This window comes from Odontesthes bonariensis, chromosome 24, assembly GCF_027942865.1.
Source record: "Odontesthes bonariensis isolate fOdoBon6 chromosome 24, fOdoBon6.hap1, whole genome shotgun sequence".
NCBI classification, from domain to species: domain Eukaryota; kingdom Metazoa; phylum Chordata; class Actinopteri; order Atheriniformes; family Atherinopsidae; genus Odontesthes; species Odontesthes bonariensis.
In genome coordinates, this window is record NC_134529.1 from 19,644,227 (window position 1) to 19,662,770 (window position 18,544).

The 18,544-nt window shown below is 43.0% G+C and overlaps 2 protein-coding genes across 3 annotated transcripts; one reads left to right on the forward strand and one right to left on the reverse strand.

Moving 5' to 3' along the window:
• Nucleotides 1-5,506: 5,506 nt before the first annotated feature.
• napbb (N-ethylmaleimide-sensitive factor attachment protein, beta b) lies at nucleotides 5,507-11,820 on the forward strand. Its single transcript, XM_075458637.1, has 11 exons — nucleotides 5,507-5,732; nucleotides 7,134-7,213; nucleotides 7,421-7,537; nucleotides 8,358-8,404; nucleotides 8,775-8,852; nucleotides 8,975-9,030; nucleotides 9,859-9,943; nucleotides 10,030-10,134; nucleotides 10,219-10,287; nucleotides 10,395-10,445; nucleotides 10,660-11,820. The coding sequence occupies exons 1-11, from the start codon at nucleotides 5,632-5,634 to the stop codon at nucleotides 10,759-10,761; spliced, it is 891 nt and encodes a 296-aa protein (XP_075314752.1). The 5' UTR covers nucleotides 5,507-5,631; the 3' UTR covers nucleotides 10,762-11,820.
• gzf1 (GDNF-inducible zinc finger protein 1) lies at nucleotides 11,691-17,888 on the reverse strand. 2 transcript variants are annotated; one of them, XM_075458636.1, is made up of 8 exons: nucleotides 17,477-17,753; nucleotides 15,997-17,000; nucleotides 15,447-15,630; nucleotides 15,177-15,343; nucleotides 14,839-14,933; nucleotides 14,564-14,731; nucleotides 14,312-14,469; nucleotides 11,691-14,073 (listed from the first exon to the last, which is right to left on the reverse strand). In XM_075458636.1, exons 2-8 carry the CDS (start codon nucleotides 16,983-16,985, stop codon nucleotides 13,309-13,311), a joined length of 2,526 nt encoding a protein of 841 aa, XP_075314751.1. In that variant the 5' UTR covers nucleotides 16,986-17,000; nucleotides 17,477-17,753; the 3' UTR covers nucleotides 11,691-13,308. The 2 variants fall into 2 exon arrangements, with proteins under 2 accessions (XP_075314751.1, XP_075314750.1); XM_075458635.1 differs by lacking the exon at nucleotides 17,477-17,753 and adding an exon at nucleotides 17,785-17,888 and having other exon boundaries at nucleotides 11,698-14,073.
• Nucleotides 17,889-18,544: the final 656 nt, after the last annotated feature.

Below are 18,544 nucleotides of genomic sequence, written 5' to 3' on the forward strand. Positions count from 1 at the left end.
CCTGATGTGTCCACACTAGTGTTGCGCGGCCGATGATTTTTATGCCCGCCCCAACCCGACCCATCACGCAGCCAACCCAGCCCGCCCGACCCGAAAGATTAGACCTACACAATGATTTTTAACCCGACCCCACCCGACCCGCTTAAAAAAAAAATTAAATGAATAAGTATTTATTTATGTAGGCCTATTAAACACAAATGAACTGTCTGCGGCCGCGCAAGGGGGTGCGTAATGTCATAGGCTGCCAAAAGCTGCGCGCATTCACCCTTAATTTCCCTTGCATCAATACAGTTGCAACTCTAAAGTCTTGACCGCAGCACATCCATCTGACGATTATGGTTGTAATTCCACTTTTCATTGCCACATCAGATACCCAAGCTCTGTGCATGTCATATGAATTTAGAGAGAGAGAGCTTCACGTGAGTAGGCTGCCTGTTTGCTTGCATTCTGCGGTCTTCAGCATTGGTGCCGTGCGCATGGGGAGAGAGAGCAAGCACACAAGTGCAGACGCTGTCAATTGGCATTCTGCTGTCTCGGATGTGCGAGATGTGATTTTAAATGTGTAATTATGATAACTGTCTGTGATCTGACCCGACCCGACCGCAACCTGTGGATTCTAAGAAAATAATGGCCCGACCCCACCCGGCCCGCGGGCTAGCCCGAGGGTCCCGCCGGGCTAGTTCGGTAAAGTTGGAAAGATATTGGCAGATTCGGACTTCCGGGATCAATAACTCAGAAGTGAGACGTTGTTAAAACACAAAACAAGAATATTTTCAACCGTAGTAAGACAGACAAGGAGCTACAACCTAACTTTCATCAAAACGAGCCATCCTCGGAGCCACACCAATAACATTAGTGTTTATGTGCAGCCGGCTGTGAGAGCAGCGAGCAGGGACCATCTACAAAGTGCAACCGAAGAGAGACAGTACAAAAAAGAATCAATAAATATTCAATAACTTCATTAGGATGCAGTGTAGTGTCACCAAACTCACTACACGCTTCACTGGCCTCCTACAGATCACACTACAACTCTTGCTTTGAAAGAAATTCAGTTTACAGAATTTCTGGGAAATTTTATTAGAAATATTAATCAATAACTTCATGATGATTCAGTGTAGTGTCACCAAACTCACTACACGTGTCACTGGTCTCCCACAGATCACACTACAACTCTTGCTTTGAAAGAAATTCAGTTTACAGAATTTCTGGGAAATTTTATTAGAAATATTAATCAATAACTTCATGATGATACAGTGTAGTGTCACCAAACTCACTACACATGTCACTTGTCTCCTACAGATTACACTACAACTCTTGGTTTGAAATTTTTTTTATTTTTCTTAATTTCTGGGAATTTCTATTCGGAATATTAATCAATAATTAATCAATAACTTCATGATGATACTGTATAGTGTCACCAAATCCCTCCACAGGGGAAAAATGCCAAGGTAGTTCTCAAAAAGTACATCAACAATGCCTGGGCAGAAGTATGGATTTTTCTAAGCATGTGGGCTCTCGGCATCTGTTTTTTCAAGCTCTCTCTGGACCTCCTCCAGGACCCTCTTTCGTCATCATCTTCCTCCTGAGCTAAGGGGCTGTCATGTAACACCAGTGACACGTGTAGTGAGTTTGGTGACCCTACACAGTATCATCATGAAGTTATTGATTAATTATTGATTAATATTCCGAATAAAAATTCCCAGAAATTAAGAAAAATGAATTTCTTTCAAAGCAAGAGTTGTAGTGTAACCTGTAGGAGACCAGTGACATGTGTAGTGAGTTTGGTGACACTACACTGTATCCTAGTGAAGTTATTGAATATTTATTGATTCTTTTTTGTACTGTCTCTCTTCGGTTGCACTTTGTAGACGGTCCCTGCTCGCTGCTCTCACAGCCGGCTGCACATAAACACTAATGTTATTGGTGTGGCTCCGAGGATGGCTCGTTTTGATGAAAGTTAGGTTGTAGCTCCTTGTCTGTCTTACTACGGTTAAAAATATTCTTGTTTTGTGTTTTAACAACGTCTCACTTCTGAGTTATTGATCCCGGAAGTCCGAATCTGCCAATATCTTTCCAACTTTACCGAACTCGCCGAGCTCGGGCCGGCCCGCGCATCACTAGTCCACACATAGGCTATAGAGAAGCCATCACAGGCCACATCATGTTGAGCCGAAGAACAGCCAGTATAAAGCCATCATAATTATAAACCATAACCTGATAGGCTAACTCTACTGACAAGCTCTCGATGTTTCAATCGTCTAAAAGCCTGACATCTGGCAGCAAACAGCGCACATCTCTCTGATATTCATAGATACCAGAAATTGTCAGCTGTCCCAGGTTACCGTTAGTCACATAATAATTTAGTTGAAACTAATAGATTAATATGGGACTAAAACATTATGAGTCTCAGAAAGTTTTCATATTTTACGCTTAATTGTTTCCCTTGTTATCCAGCAGCAAGCGCTTTAATGTTAGTTTGACCTTTTGCATAAGACCATAAGACCAGGTCTCCAACAACCTCACTCTTTGTGGAGTGAGCCTTCCTTCTCTGTGACTGACAAGAAGTTCTTTCTTTTGGTCTCCTCAGTGCCTTGATCTCAACCTTTGGGAAGAATTCATGTAATCTTTCAGGCTCAATGGCTTTGTGCACCTTTGTAATCTCATCCAGCCCACGCCAGACCATTTCATGGGCCTTCACTTCGCCTTTAAGTGTCTTAATCCTGACTCTGAGAAGGTGTCTTTTTGTGCTTACTTTCAGGGTCATCCCACTAACGCTGAAAAAAAATAAAGTCACATTCTCACTTTGAAATCTCAGCCTGTCAACAGCCTCGTGGGTAATGTAACTTGTGTCAGATGCGAGGTCCACCAGGTTCCCAATCTTCTGACCCGCATTGGCGGTGAGGTCCATCAACATAAGGATGACCGGAATGCCTGGGCTTTTTCTACAGTCTGTATCAGCTCAGTGACTTTTCTTGGCTGATTTCCCCTCACAGTAGGAATTCTTCTACAACTGAGGATTCATCACCATATTTATTTTCCAAGACTTCGGAACATACCATCAGCAGCGCTGTAGTGTTGACAGTCTGAGATCCTTTGATATTTTTTCACCATCGCTGGTCAGGAGTTGAATTTTCTTCACCTCAACTGACCCAAGATGGCTCTTTTTTGAGTCTGACAATGATCTTGAACAAAGCAGCTTTCTCACTCTACAACAACAAATCTGTGGACTCAGCTGCTGGCTTGAGCTCGCCACCCCAGTTTTGCAACGGAGGCACGTGTAGAAGTGAGTCAGCATCAAGGTATTCAGCATCGTCTGACTGCCTGCCGTTCAGGACAGTCTGCCACAGCAGATCCTTTGTCAAAAGCTCATAACAATGCCATCACCGACTAGATGGTATATTTATGCAAATATATGCATCCCATCAGTGTTGTTTGGTGAGAGGGGTTTCAGGAACTTATGAAATTGGGCTGCAATGACAGCTATGTCCTGTGTGCTAAAGAGCTGAGGTTATTTATTTGACTGTAAAGAACCAGGAAGCATAATCAGTGAGCTTAATGAATTTAACATCTCCTGTGAGGTGTGTGTGTGTGCTACATATTTATGACTGCCCTAAGTACAGCTCATCAAAACCAAAGCAGTAATCGCAGTTTCTTGACAGGGCGTTCACTTCCACCCACCAATGTCTTTTTACTGGCAGACTGGGCTTGCCACAGAGGGCATTAAGTCACCATATGTAGCTTGGCTCGTGCTAGTGGGAACCCTGAGTCATTTATAGGTCTTAAGCCATAAAGAAATACTTTGTTTTTGGTGGCTTATCATTGATGTTTTATGGATGTAAGCGTTTGGGTTGCTGGGTTGTAGAAATGCCTCCCCGAGCATGACTCTTTGCTTGCGTTTCAAGGCAGCTCTGTAATTTGTTAAGGAGACCATTCTAATAGCCAATTTGCTGCAGAACATCTGGACTAAAATCCATTTCGAATGGCTCGTTGACATTTACAACCCAAGAGCTGAACATTGATTTTAATGTTTATTGCAATAGATAATGATACGTCTGTGTGTCTATTCAGCAATAATGCAGCTTGCAGATGAGAATGATGAGAGGGTATTTTCCACAGTTTAACTGACATTATACATATTAATATATTATACTATTAATAAAGGCTACTCACTCATCACAGTCTCTGAACCTTTAATAAATGGTGTTCTGTCAGATTTCTATAAATGTAACTGATTATGTTGTTTTAAACTGGTCAAGTATTGTACAAAGGCTGCTTTTCTCTAATGTGAGGCTATATTACATGTTCAGTGTTTATATTTAATGAACACATTAAAGAAGAACTAATGAAACCTCACAAGCAGCTTGTTTTTGCATAAAGCTATTGGAAAAAATGGGGGTGGGGTAGGAGATTAGAATCTCACTGCATCAGTGGCAGCTTTGACATTGGACATCATCTGCCACTACAGTTTGGCCATTAGGTAATCATTAATACAACAGCTCAGTCAACAGCCAATAACTGCGGGGGGTAGCATGAGGATGATGTCTGGTTTCCTATCATCTAGTATCTGGGCAGTGTCAGAATGAACTTTGAAACCAATTTACTATCACGGATCAGTCTGCTCACTTAGAACAACCTCAGCTGTCTGCTCATCCTTTGGCAAGGTCGGAGATTTGGATGAGAAAAAAAAGTAAAATAAAAGCATTGCAAACATATCACTTTCACTTTTCAGATACTTGTTAAACAGGAGCCCACCCGAATGAAAAACACGTTCGAGTATATAGTCTGTGTACTACTCTATGTAGGCTACAATATACCCTTTGAAATGACAAAGCATGAATTGTGGACATCACTTTTTTAGAAATTTCAGTTATGAGACTTACAGTAAGTGTTGTTATGCATTACTATGGAACATTAACACATGTCTAAAAGCTGCAACTATGGGCTTTTCACAGTCCGTTCATTTGGTCTTTTACTGCATTCTGACTTTCTTCAGTTTACATCAGATTTAGTAAAGTGAAGGATTTGTTCAGGAACTATAAAGTCAATGTGCAAAGTCGCTGTTTTAATCAAGTACAAGACTTTTCTTTAAAATCTATTGAACAGACGTAGACTAGGCTCCCCAAGAATAAACCTAGTTAGGATGTCCTCTATGAAATATGTCACCTTGCAACACAGTAAATGTTTACAATAAATGTGAAGCCGCCTTTCTGAACAGTGGCTCGCAGCAGAGGTAAAAATCCATGAACTTTACTGAGCTTTGTCACAAGAGTAGTCCCATGTGAAAAGCAAAAATGTTAACTGTTCTTAAAAGTCTGTCGACGTACAGTAAATGTGACGTTTTAGCGCCCTCTGCTGTATAGAAAACCAAAGCGCACTGTTTTTTGCCGCTTCACACACAGTAAAATATCACTTAACGTTTCACTGGGAATTGTAGTTTCAGACTCATTAAAGGTCAAGTGTGGTTGCGGTGTAAAGCACTCAAAGTCCCGCGATGCAGCGGTGCTCCCCTAAGCCGCAAGCTTGTTCACGCCTACGCTAAATCGACTGTAATCCTTACTGTACACAACTGAATCCTCTGCGGGTATTTTCCCCCCACTCTTAAGTTTTCTTCCCCCTAAACGTACAAAAGAAATGGACAACTCTGGGAAAGAGAAGGAAGCGATTCAGCTGATGGCCGACGCTGACAAAAAAATCAAGTCCTCTGGCTCCTTTTTGGGAGGGATGTTTGGAGGGTAAGGCAGCACTGCACCAAAGAACGGCAGCTAGCAACCGTCAGCTGTCAGCGGCAAAGTTGGCACGCAGGCTGTTGTCCACACACAATGTTGAGTGGATACGGTTAGCTCTGGACTTTTGAGCTAGCAAAGATTGTAGGGGTTTGTTGAAATGTTAAACCAGAGGGAGGTGACACTCGGCGTTCAGTGTAAAAATTCTTGCAAGTCAGTTAGCTAAGTTAGCTGTTACCGTGATTGTAAACAAGCCAGCAGCCAGCTGAACCTTGTGTTGGCCTCCAAGCTTTCCAAGTAGACAGTTCATGTTGCATTAGAGAGGATGGTTCAATTATCCAATTTGTCTATAGTCGGGGCCTTCTCCGTTATTCTAACCCATTTCCACATAATGTAGACTTTGATAATCAGTATAACAAGTCAGTTAATAGTAGCTACGGGTTTTTTTTAGTTTTTTTTTTTATTGCGCAGTTATTTGCATTAAATGTCTATTTTAAGACCTCCAGTTTCTATGAACCCAATGAAAACCCAATAAAACCCCCCACTACGTATATAATCTAACTCTTTCATAATCTCCAAATCAATACCTGGGAATGTATTGCTTTTTTCAGCAGCCCCCTTTTCAATCCACATACCATCCCTGACAAATGTGTCAGGATGAATTGAAATTAAGTTCAACCGGCATGATGGCAGTTAGAAGATTAATCCCATTATTGTATGGAGCACAGACGAAACAATAACATGACTGAAGCAGAAACAGAAATGTTCTTCTATTTCACGCCAAATGTAAAAGGCAAGGCAAGGCATCTTTATTAATATAGCGCATTTTATACCACAGGTAACTCAATGTGCTTTACATAAAGACAAGGCATTTAAAAGATAAAAATTAAAACACAGTTAAAAGCAATCAAAGAAAGCGATGCTGCATATGAATGCAATCATATACGAATGTATAAAAGTATGAATTGATTATATATGAGCCAGAATCCAGCAGAAATTGCTCAGTGTGTTTCTGAATGCGCCGCAAGCTTCGTCCCGTTTAAGTCGCAGATGTTACTATTCTGCAGTACTCGTCCATCATAATTGTCGGTACGCTTTTGTACTGGCAGCTCTGGGGTTTGCCAAGCAGTGATGTAATCCTCTGCCCTGATTGAATGGTCAGAGTGCTCTCCCGGAGGTCCACTTCTTGTCATGGACCGGCGTGGAGATGTTGAGTGCTTCTGTAGTGGGATGTGCATTTGCCAATCTTCCAAATCTCGAGATTACATTTCACTGCTCAATGAAAAACAGCTTGTTTACATGGCATGACTTTAATATGCAGGACTAACTGACGGGCATAACTAGATGGATATGTAGTCACAATCTGTACATTATTCATAAGTGTGTTTTTCTTTTTCTATATTTTTCTAGAGGACATCAAAAAGTGGAGGAGGCATGCGAGATGTACTGCAGAGCAGCCAACATGTTCAAGATGGCCAAGAACTGGAGCGGTGCGACGAGCTGCTTCTTTTTCCTTTCTTTTTCTATTACAGATGTTTAGAGGCTGTGAGATGATGGGCTGGTTCGTTGGCGCTGCGGCTGCAACTTTGGAATTGTGTGCAAAAAAAAAAAAAAAAAAAAAACGAGTGCCAGCTGAATCCAAAGAAATACGGTGAGGTTTGAAGATGTCTGTGGTTTCACTTTGCTCTTCTCTCCAGCCGCTGGAAACGCGTTTTGCAAGGCCGCACGGATCCACATGCAGCTGCAGAACAAGCACGACTCTGCCGTCGGTTTCATCGATGCAGGAAACGCCTTCAAGAAGTCTGACCCTAATGGTAAGACTCTTGGATGAGTTCAAAGCTAACCCCAAGTGCCTTAATTTGATAACGAACATTTAACATTTGATCAGTCCAAAATTTGAACTTTGTTTGTCCTCAACCATTCCTTTTTTTGCTGTTGCTGCGTGGCCCACTTCTATTATATCTATATATCTGTATCTCATTAACAGGCTGATTCTAAATGTATCGTTCCATCGGCGATGGCAAGCCGTCTTAGCCGAGATGCCGCAAAACAGGCTCAAACCACGATGCCTCCGCACGCCGTGTTTCACTGAAGGGATTCGTGATTGCATAGCTTTTTACAAACACGACTCTCCGTGCTTAAGCCAGAAAGTTTTTCTTTGGTCGCATCTTTCCTCGGGAACGTTTTTCCCAACTGATGTCTTGTTTATCCACGCGGTCCTCAGCAAACAGCAGACAGGCAGCAGTGTGGTTCAGAAATGACCACGTGTTCCTTTGAGGCTATAGATCAGAGCAGCCACTCACACCTGATCGTCATTCTTTTGATTTTAAAGCATTTAAAGCGACTCTCAATTCACCCTAATATTTAATTATCCCAATCCTAACGTATTTATGTCTTGCATTTGATTGGTTTCTCTTTATTTACTTTGTCAAAACTTGAAGTTTTATGCCTTAATCATCCAAGAAGTATTGATCATATTGATTAATATGATACGCTTCTTACGGTTTACCTTGTTTCGCCCTGCTGTCACCATATCTCAGTGCTGTGCAGTGAAGTACTGTTTCACACGGTGCAAGAGAGCTGTTGAATATGATGTCTAACTGTTCCCTCCTCTTCCCTTTATGCTGCTAAAAGAGGCAATCAAGTGTTTAAATGCTGCCATCGATATATACACAGACATGGTAAGATGCACATAGAACGTGTTAATCGGTGTTGTGATCCACTGCAGTAAAGCTGGTCATGTTACATTTGTTGTTTTAGGGAACACATCAACTAAATGTAGCAGGCTTGTCCCTACCTTTTCCTCCAGCTTTCCACATCGGCATACTCATTGTCACAGTGTCGTGCTTCTCAGTGCCAGTAATCTTTATGTAATTGCTTCGGCCCATAAGAGAAGATTGCAAAAACATTGTAGATGTAAAGCCACGGGCTATGCTTGACCTTGCCACCCTGCATTGAGCATGGAACGCCACACTTTCATTGACTTATGAGGCGTCTGTGGATAGATCCAGTCAGTAATGATTTTTTTTTCCCCCTCTCCTCTTCCCCCAGGGAAGATTTACCATCGCTGCCAAACACCACATCAATATTGCAGAGATCTATGAGTCTGAGATGGTGGACATTGAAAAGGTAACACTGCCAAAGATTGTGGCAGGCAGCTAAATACTACCACTAAATAACCACTGTGAATACTACAGCTATAATGCGTGTTTGTTGTGAGGAACGTGTCCCCCTGTTTGTCACCTGGACAGGCCATAGCACATTACGAACAAGCAGCAGACTACTACAAAGGAGAAGAGTCGAACAGGTACCGTTTCTTACCAAATCCGGTTGACACCAGCTCTTTAAAGGGCAGATTGAATCATTAAGCTCTTGTTTATTTATCTCGAATGAGAACAATCGTTAGAAGTGGGGAAGGCGAGTGCTAATTCTGCGCAGCCGCTGGTTACCTGCTGAGCTTTAAAACGTCCCTACATCCTGCACCGCCCACTTCCTACCTTAAAACTGGAATTTCAAACATAGATTTTTATCTATTAGAAACTCCTTACAGGGTAACATCTGTGGCAGTTTCTACGTGGCTCGTAGATTCGTTGAGACTTAGGTCACAATGACATTAATGAACAGGTGGGACAGGCACCACTGCACAGAATGCACTCGTTGTAATGTTAACAGTTACTTCTGCGGCACTGCGTGTCTCTTATCTGCTAAGCGGTTGCCAACTTTGGAGCGATGCATTGGGCTGGGGAACCCCGGACGTGAATGCCACACAAGCTAATGAACATGAAGAACAGCACTGCCCACCCTCCGCACAACGGCTTATTCTGCTGAGCTGTTGCTCTGAACGCAGCAGGAGGTCACTCCTGCCAGCAGCAGTGGCCATGCATAATGAAAGCTTATGATTGTAAAAAAAATTACAGCAACAATGAAATTTTCCCTTTGGGATATATAAAAGCGTTTTTTTCCTCCCCCTCCTTTTAATTTAATTGCATTCATCTGCGGCTCATAACTGCCTCTGCTAAGCAGCTCTGATAATTGCACTGTACTGATTTTCACATGCTGCCTCTGCAGCTGTAGGTTTTACTGGTTTATTTAGTGTTACTTGGTGTGCATTGATGTTTTCTGCATATTTCCCCAGCTCTGCCAACAAGTGTCTGCTGAAAGTGGGAGCGTACTGTGCTCAGCTGGAACAGTACCAGAAGGCTATTGAGATCTACGAGCAGGTGTGTACTTCTGCTTTGTATTTGTACATCCTGCTCACGCTGGTTTTCCTGATATTTTTTTTGCACCATTTGATTGTTGGATCCAGGTTGGAGCGAACACAATGGACAACCCGTTGCTGAAATACAGCGCCAAGGAGTATTTCTTCAAAGCCTCCCTCTGTCATTTCATCGTCGACGAGCTCAACGCCAAGGTGAGTTTGCGCCGCCGCGGCTCTCTCTGATTGTTTGGGAAAGTGGAGCGCGTAGTCGGATTTTAACACGCCGCGTCTCCACAGATTGCGGTGGAAAAATACGAGGAGATGTTCCCGGCGTTTTCAGACTCCAGAGAATGCAAGCTGTTGAAGGTAGCTCAGAGCTGAGTGCTGAAAAAAAATCCAATGAGCAAATCCCAAATGTCTGACTTGTTTTTAGTTTGTGAGAATAACCTCCAGTTTTTCTTTTTTTCCGACAGAAACTTCTCGAGGCTCACGAGGAACAGAACAGTGAAGCATTCACAGAGGCAGTAAGTCGCGTGTTAACTCAGTTCTCAGCTTCTTTAAACGGTTTTTGTTGGCGAGCACAGGAAGTCTGCTCGCCACTGCTTCGGCTTGTGGTTTAGTTGGATCATTTTGGTCCTTGAGAAAAGTTGAACTCTGGATGTTGGATAGCCTTTTAGTCTCTCAGGACTGTGTGATTATTAAACAGCTTATTGTGTGTCCAACGTTTGCCTGTTGCAGGTCAAAGAGTTTGACTCAATCTCACGTCTGGATCAGTGGCACACAACCCTCCTGCTGCGCATCAAAAAGACCATCCAGGGTGATGAAGGGGATTTGAAATGAGAGAAACCTTTGGGTAGGGATGCAGCACGGAGGGACAATTCAATCACGCATGCTTTCGCGCACACACACACACACACACGCACAAAACGATGCACACTTTCACGCTCATCTCACTGTGTATAGCATTTGGAAAGGAGTCCCTGCCGTACTGTAAGATACTGTCGTTAGTTTTCATTCAAAGCATATCTGAATCCAGTCAGAGTGTAAATCCCCCCGCCCTCACCTCTGTCCAGAGGATTGCTGCATACCTTTTTCCCCTCTGAAATGCGCCCTTTGACATTTCAGCGGTTTGTTCTTTCTAATCAGATGCTACTATTGGCAAGAGCCACTGCATGTTTTGTACAGTCGTTTTCCTAGTCAGATGCAGCTTGTTTTGTTTATTTTTTAATTCCAGTTATTATATACCGAAACAAATAATCTAAATGTTGTTTTTTCCCTCCCCCCAGTTTTATGTTTAAAAGACAGGTGTGAGTGAGCTTTCAAGAATGCTCCATCATCCTATTTTGTGTTTGCTGGGATATAAAAAGGGTCAAATCAATGTTCTTAGAACATAGTTATTTATTGCAGGCAGAAAAAGTGATTTTATTTCCATTTTATCACCACGTTAAGTGATTCCTCTTGAAAAAGGGCAACGATATGCACAAGTGTAGACTGTTAAAATATTTGTATCGAAACGCAATGACGTCGTGGTTTTATTATTTCTAAGTTTAATACTTTAGAATATGCTGATGTAATAATCTGTATGCTGCCATATATATATATATATATGTTATATATAGCACCGATACGGAGCCCCCTAACCCTTATCCCCAGGGCAGTGATCTTGGGGTAATGTGCATTATTGGTCTCTCATGGCCAGTTGCTAGCATATCATTGTGTATAGTTCAGTGTTGTGTACATTCACTAGTGTTAGCCAGACCAAAGTTTTTACAACAGAGTCAGTTGCTCTTGTGTTCCCAGCTTCTTCCAGGTGGAATAACAATAGACTGTCGATGTGATCTGTATGCTTGTTCAAATAAAGGTATTATACGCAGTGCTGTAGCACTGTTCAAAATTAAATGCACGTCATGGTTGTAATTTCTAGATTCTAAACTGTATTCCCTTATCCATTCCCTTATTCTATTATCAAATTGATTTATTCCTTTATTGAGGTCTTCCGTTCCTCTGTGTGCTGAGTGTCGTAGATCTGCTGCCTGTGAGAATAATCAGATACCTTAAAGTTCCAGTGTGCTGGGGTGAGTGGGATTAGGTTAAAGTGCACCGTAACCTCGTTTTCCGCCGTGTCATTTTCTTACACACGAATACAAGACATACAGAGTACTTCTGATGGATTACATTGTAACAGTCCACTGAACAGGTGTGCCACTAATGGAGTGATTCAAATGTTTTATTTTTTTTTTTTTTATTGAAAAATTTGACATCTTCGTTTCAAATGACACTCGATAAGAAAATACCACCATTTTTTTTTTTTTATCTGAACGAAAACACCAGATTTAAAGTCATTTCATTTACCTTCAGACCAAGATTGATCCAGATGTTGGTAACAGATGTTGATCCAGTTGTTACTGACCATGTGTGTTCATTCTAATTGGATTCAGTATCACGCATGTTACATTTCACCCTATGTGACTTATACAACATAATGTTGGTGTTCATTACACCTAAAGTATAGCTCTATTGCATGTGAAGACAAAAACTGAACTCGTCCATTGTTTTAAAACACTGGGCTTAAAATCATAATAATCATGAAATACCGGCTGGTCACAAAAGAAACACTTAAATAGCGAGTGAAGGGTTTTAAATCCTTGCATCCAGTGAGAATGCTGCCATCAACTGTCCACCAATGCTGGCCATATTTGTTGGTGTTTAATAAAGATCTATAAGAAGAGCCTGTTTCCAGGGAGAGTAAAAGTGCCTCATATATTCAGATTAAATCACACCCATGGGAGTTAAATGTATAAACAAGAAAAACAGACGGAAAACAACCTTATGCCAGCAGAACAAATAGCGGAGATTGCAACTCATTTTCCAAGCAATACTGATCACAGGCTCAGCGTTATTTGCATTCAGGTGAATATTCCTACATATTTGTAGAAAGGAGTGCAGAGTCAGGATAACGTTATCTAAGTTAACAAGAAGTCGTTACGTTGCCTGAAACGCATTAAGTTCGACAGGGAACTTTAATACATCTGAAGCCAGTCTTTTTTTTTTATTTTAAACGCAGCTAAGCTGAATCTGGTGACAGTTGGGAGGATGCTCCCTCTGCTGCTAATCCTGAAAACACTTTATTACAAAAAAGTGAAAACGATCATTAAAAAGAAAACTGTCCAGTGTTCATCTGTACAAAGCAACAAAACATAATCTGAATGTGTCACCTGTTGTTCTAGTGGGCTATGAATATTTCCACATACAATGCTAAATGATTAATCGAAGACTCTAAATAAACCCCGTCATTCGTGTTGAGCAATATCTGCAAATGGTAATCAGCTGCAAACACCTGTACCAGAGCAGCCTTTAACTACTAAAAGTCGTTATACGTGTGTGTTTCTACACAGCTTGTTGATCCGAAGCCTTTTTTGGTTCAGCTGTAGGATCGTCTGCTGTGTTATGCTGTTCATCGCTTTGGGCAACAGCTGTTTGTTCGTTTTCACAAGCCATGTCATTCACAGTCACCGTCTCTACGTCAGGCGGTAAAGTATCAGTCTCGGAGATCGCCTTATTCTCTGAAGCTGGAGCCAGAATAGTCTGGGAAGCAGCTGCCTCCAGTACAGATGATGTAGAGACTGTTGGGATGTCTGAGACCGACGCTAACAAGGCGTCCGTAACAGGAACGGAGAGAGTGGGCACGGACAGAGAGGTGGAAGGGGCTTCAGAAGACAAAGAAACAGCGTGAGCCACAGACACTGGTAGAGAAAAGGGGACAGGGATGGCTGAACCATCTAAGGATATGACATTTGCTCCTGCCCCGTTTGTGGCTACTATCGGCTGGATCTGCGTGCCTGGCGGAACTTCTGTGTGGATGACAGTGATACCGCCAAGACCGCCGTGGCTGACCAGAGCAATGGCTCCGTGACTGGTCCAGTCAGAGTGTAGAGTGACCGGCTCAGTCGGAACTACGATGGACTCGGTGTGGATTTTCCCAGTTTCAATACCCGAACCAGCAGCACCAGGACTTTTGTTCGCCGCGCCCATTTTCTCTCCCGCGTCAGCTTTTTCCGGCCTTTCCTTTGAGGAAAACCTGGGCTTCTTTTCCTCCACATTTCCCTCCAGCACCACCAGGTAGGTCTTCCACGGAGCGTCCGTGTCATGAATCTGAAGCGTAAAACAGGCAGGTGTCATTTTCACAGCGGTCAGCAAGGCAACACAACTTATCAGATAACCAAAAAAACAGTCACCGCGGCGAAGCCTTAATAACGTCAAAGGTTGGGTTCTTCAACATGGGCGCCGCAGCTTCAGCCAGAGTGCAAATTTAACCAACAAACTGCCCCCATATAGTTGAAAATACCCTTCTGAAATGCTACGGCACCGCAGTTGGAGAAGCGCCACTCACCATGGTGTGCCTGCGAAGGGTGGACTTGTCTGTAAAGGTGCGTTTGCAGAGGCCACACATGTAGGGCTTCTCTCCCGTGTGAATACGCTGGTGCCTCTGGAGCGCGTTGAGCTGGGTGAACTGTTTATCGCAGTCTTTGCAGCTGTACGGGCGCTCGCCTAAAGAAAACATGCATTTCCACAAGTCGATTGCATTTCACAAACACGACAAAATCATACCCGAGTGCGTATGGTAAAGAGTCCACGCAATTACCCGTGTGTATTTTAAGATGCTGGTTGAGAGAGTTCCTCTGAGCGAAGCCCCGGCCACACTGCTCGCATTTGTAAGGCTTAAACCCGGTGTGGATGTTCGAGTGGTGTCTCAGGTATTCTTTAGATGCAAAGCTTTTCCCGCAGGCCTCACACATGAAAGGTTTCTCTCCTGATGCAATGTGGGGAAAGAAAGGAAAAAAAGAAAAAAATCTTTTGGTCAGCTAAGTCCTAAGTTAGATTTCTGTGAAGAAATGCGGAAATCTGCTCATGTTTTACCTGTGTGGGATCTCTTGTGATACGCCAACATGTGCTTCTGAGTGAACCGGGCGTCGCATTCGTCACAGGCGAATGGCTTCTCTCCAGTGTGAGTCCTAAACGTGTGTAAACGCACAGGTTTAAGCCGTCATTACTTTCACCATGCATTCGAATGAAACATCCACAACTGCCATGATGAAAAAAACCCTACGAATATTCCTTTATCTTTCTGTTTATAATGGAGAAATTTTAGCCAAACGAAAACATTCGCTTCAAACCTTGGAGCTGAAACCACACATTAGTGACAATCTTTGTTGTACAGTGAGAATTACTCAAATGACATCACGTGAACTCTCTACCTGCGATGCATCTTGAGGGCAGAGTTTTGGGTAAATCTGGCTCCGCAGTCAGCGCACTCGTAGGGCTTGGTGCCCGTGTGAGTCCTCTCGTGCAACAGCAAGGCAGCTTTGGAGCTGAGCGCCTTCCCGCAAGTAGGACACACGTGTTGCAGGTTTCGCTCGTGCACCTAAGCGGCGGCAGAGACGGAACGTTTCATGCGGAAAAGCCGCGCCATAGGACTTTCGTGGGGAAAAATGAAGAGGCGCGTGAAACTTCGGCCACTTCCTCACCTGTCTTTGATGGCGGACGACATCCTTCTTTCGTTTGAAGGTCTTGGAGCAGGAGTCACAGGTAAAGAGTCTCTCGTTGCTGTGAACGTGCTTTTCGTGGATCTTTAGGTTGCTGCGGTTGGCAAAGGTCTGCATGCAGGTGTCACAGCGATAGACGACGTCTGCTTTCACTCCGTGGTATGTGCTTGTGAAGAGAGAGAGAGGCGACCAGTTAGAGAAACACCAGAAGAGAAATGTTCTTTGAAAAAAAAATGGGTTTTTCTTTTTGTTTAAAAAAAAAAAAAACTTACAATGAAAATTTCAAGAGGCTGATTGTATTGTGCCTGTCTGCTGCAATGGTGATTATTTGTTCGTTCAACAACATTTGACCTGATTTACTCTGTTTTCTCATCTTGTTTAGTGACTAAATGAAATTGTGACAGGACTAGCATGTTCACTTAGGTCTTACAATGCTTACATTGTCCCAGTTGTGGTGGACAAGATTTCAGCGTGGTGACGTTAAGAGAACTGTGGTGGCAATCAATAAAACCCAGGAGCACTATTATGTTACCTGATGTGCTTCAAGTAGCTTCTCTCATAGTGGAAAGTCCGCTGGCACTTGTTACACTGGAACTGGGCCCTGGATGTTCTTTTTAATTTCCCCTCGGACTGACCTTCCTCCGCCTCGTCTTCCCTCTCGTCCTCGAGTAAAAACAAGGGGTCTTGAGAATCATCATTCTGATCATCATCCTCACATTCCCAATCATCCACATCAGAGATGGGCTTCCCCAGTGAGGACTCATCTTCTTTATCTTTTTTATTTTCTGGCTGTGCCTCATCCTCAGTCCCGTTCCCACACTCCTTCGCACCGGCGTTGCCGACTTGACTTTCTGCGTGAGGGGCCTCTTTTGGAGAATACCATTGCCTCTGCAGCACTTTATGGCCCGCCACTTTCAGCTTTAGCCGTTTTCCTCGTCTTTTGTCGTTCCTCAGCGTGCTTTTTGCCTTACTTACGACTTCCCTTTCAGGGGTCTGCGGAGAGAGCGGTCGCTTACGAAGTAAGCTTTTAGGCTTCTTCTGCTCTTTGGACTTTTCTCCTGACGTTGCACTGTGCGCGTCAACCGGTGCTTCATCCTTGGATGCAGATGTTTTCCCTGTGGGCTTTTGGAGAACTCCAGCACTCAGGGCGTTGCCACAAACCTCCGACAGACCCCCGCAGTCCAAAAACTGTGCCATTTCTTGAACTTCACGAATCTTATTCCTGGCAACTTCAACCTTACCGGTGTAAACAAATTCCAAAAACTTGGAGAAATCATTGAAATTCATATTTGATAGTATTAATTTATCCTGGGTTGCATTCTCACACAGAAGAATCTTCTTGAAATAGCCACTGGATGCAGCAAGTATCACCTGGTGGGCCTGAAATTCTTGCAAATCCCCCTGATAGTCCACCTGCACCGTAACATCGCACAATTGTCCTTGCAGCCTCAGATCACGCAGAGAAGACAGAATGCTTTCATGATGTGAATTTGACGTGAGCTGGACCACTTTGATCCCCATGATTCACTAGTGGTGCTGAGAAAAACAGAAAGAGGTGACATGTGGGACTTCAACCAGCATCTTAAAATGAGTTCTATGAAGGGGACTTCGGTGCTACTGCGTGACTAAATGTATGTCCTTTAAGGCATCATTACAGTTCAAATGCAGTGAATGTTTTGAGCTCGTTAAGATGTGAGGGTGTAATTCTGCCACCCATCAGAATCTGTGCTCCCATTTAGATTGTCCGCTACTGAAAACACTGTTTGTGTGTGACCATAGTAAATAAATGGTCTTGTCTGTCTTCGTAGGTTATTTGATGATAACATAATATGGAGAACTGTTCATCAAGATTGAACAGCTGTCAGGTACGTGAACGTGTCTAAATTAGTGTGATAAAACCAGCCAAACAAACATACATTTATAGTGTATCACTACTGAGTTTTGTGGTACTCGTTGGTGAGCTGTCTTGTCCAAAGGGGTGAAAAGGACAGCTAATATCCAACTTAACTTACGTGCTTTACGAATTCGTCAAAACGTTCACCTCTTTGACAGAGGGTGTATCTTCGTAAACACAAATACCCACTCCCCTAAAACTATCACACACATACGGTAAATGATTTTGTCTTGATACTATTCACTGCAGGAGTCAGTAAATGCTAACGGTAGCATGCAAGCTAGGTTAGCTAAAGTTAAGCGTCAACCGCCCGACGAATATGTGTGTAAGCAACATTATAAACTCAATCTACATCACAATGCACACGGTGCACGGTTGACTTGGGACGGCCAGCTAGCTTACACAACAAGAAGCAAGTTTTCTTACCGTAAGCTCGGTAAAATGGCAGCCCTTCACAAATGCCGTGTTCAGCGGAGGCCACTTCCTGCAAAAGTCGCTCGCTTGAACGGCACCTACGCGCCAGTGACATCCGGTGCCACAACGGCTGATTTGGGGTCAGTGCTTCGTTTACAGTGGCGTTTAAAAAACCAGAATGGCCGAGATAGAAAACTGACTTTGGATCATTTAACTGAGCCATTGACAATAAGCGGTACCGAAAACTAGCGCATATGAAAAGTTATTCATGATGTAGCCCCCTTCAGCGACTGGCTTACGACTCTACAGCTTACATTTTTTTCGGCTTTGTCTTATGGAAAACATAATTTTCCGTTGACAGCAATTGTATTGCAGTTCGTATTTAAATGCAATTTTGTAGTCGTTTTACGGCTTGGCGAGCTAAACGCTGTAGAGTAAAATAAGCCGAAAAGAGCAAAGCTTTTTAGCAGCTGTATCGATAATTCTGGTTAGAGAGGGTAATTTGTGTAAAGTTATGAAGTTACGGTAACACCGATAACGAGAACTCATAAATACAATACCTCCCACTGTCCACAGGGTGGCGCAGCTGCACAGAGGGACAACGTAATTTTAGACGTAAACTGTTGGCTGATCCACGATTCTTGTGGCCGATTAAAAATCTGTACTCACATACATAAAAGCTGAATTTGCAGCATTGCTTGGAATTTGTCATTCTCCCTTCCTGAGAGGTGCGTGTAATGGGGTGAAACTTCTGTTTATATTTTGAACCAGT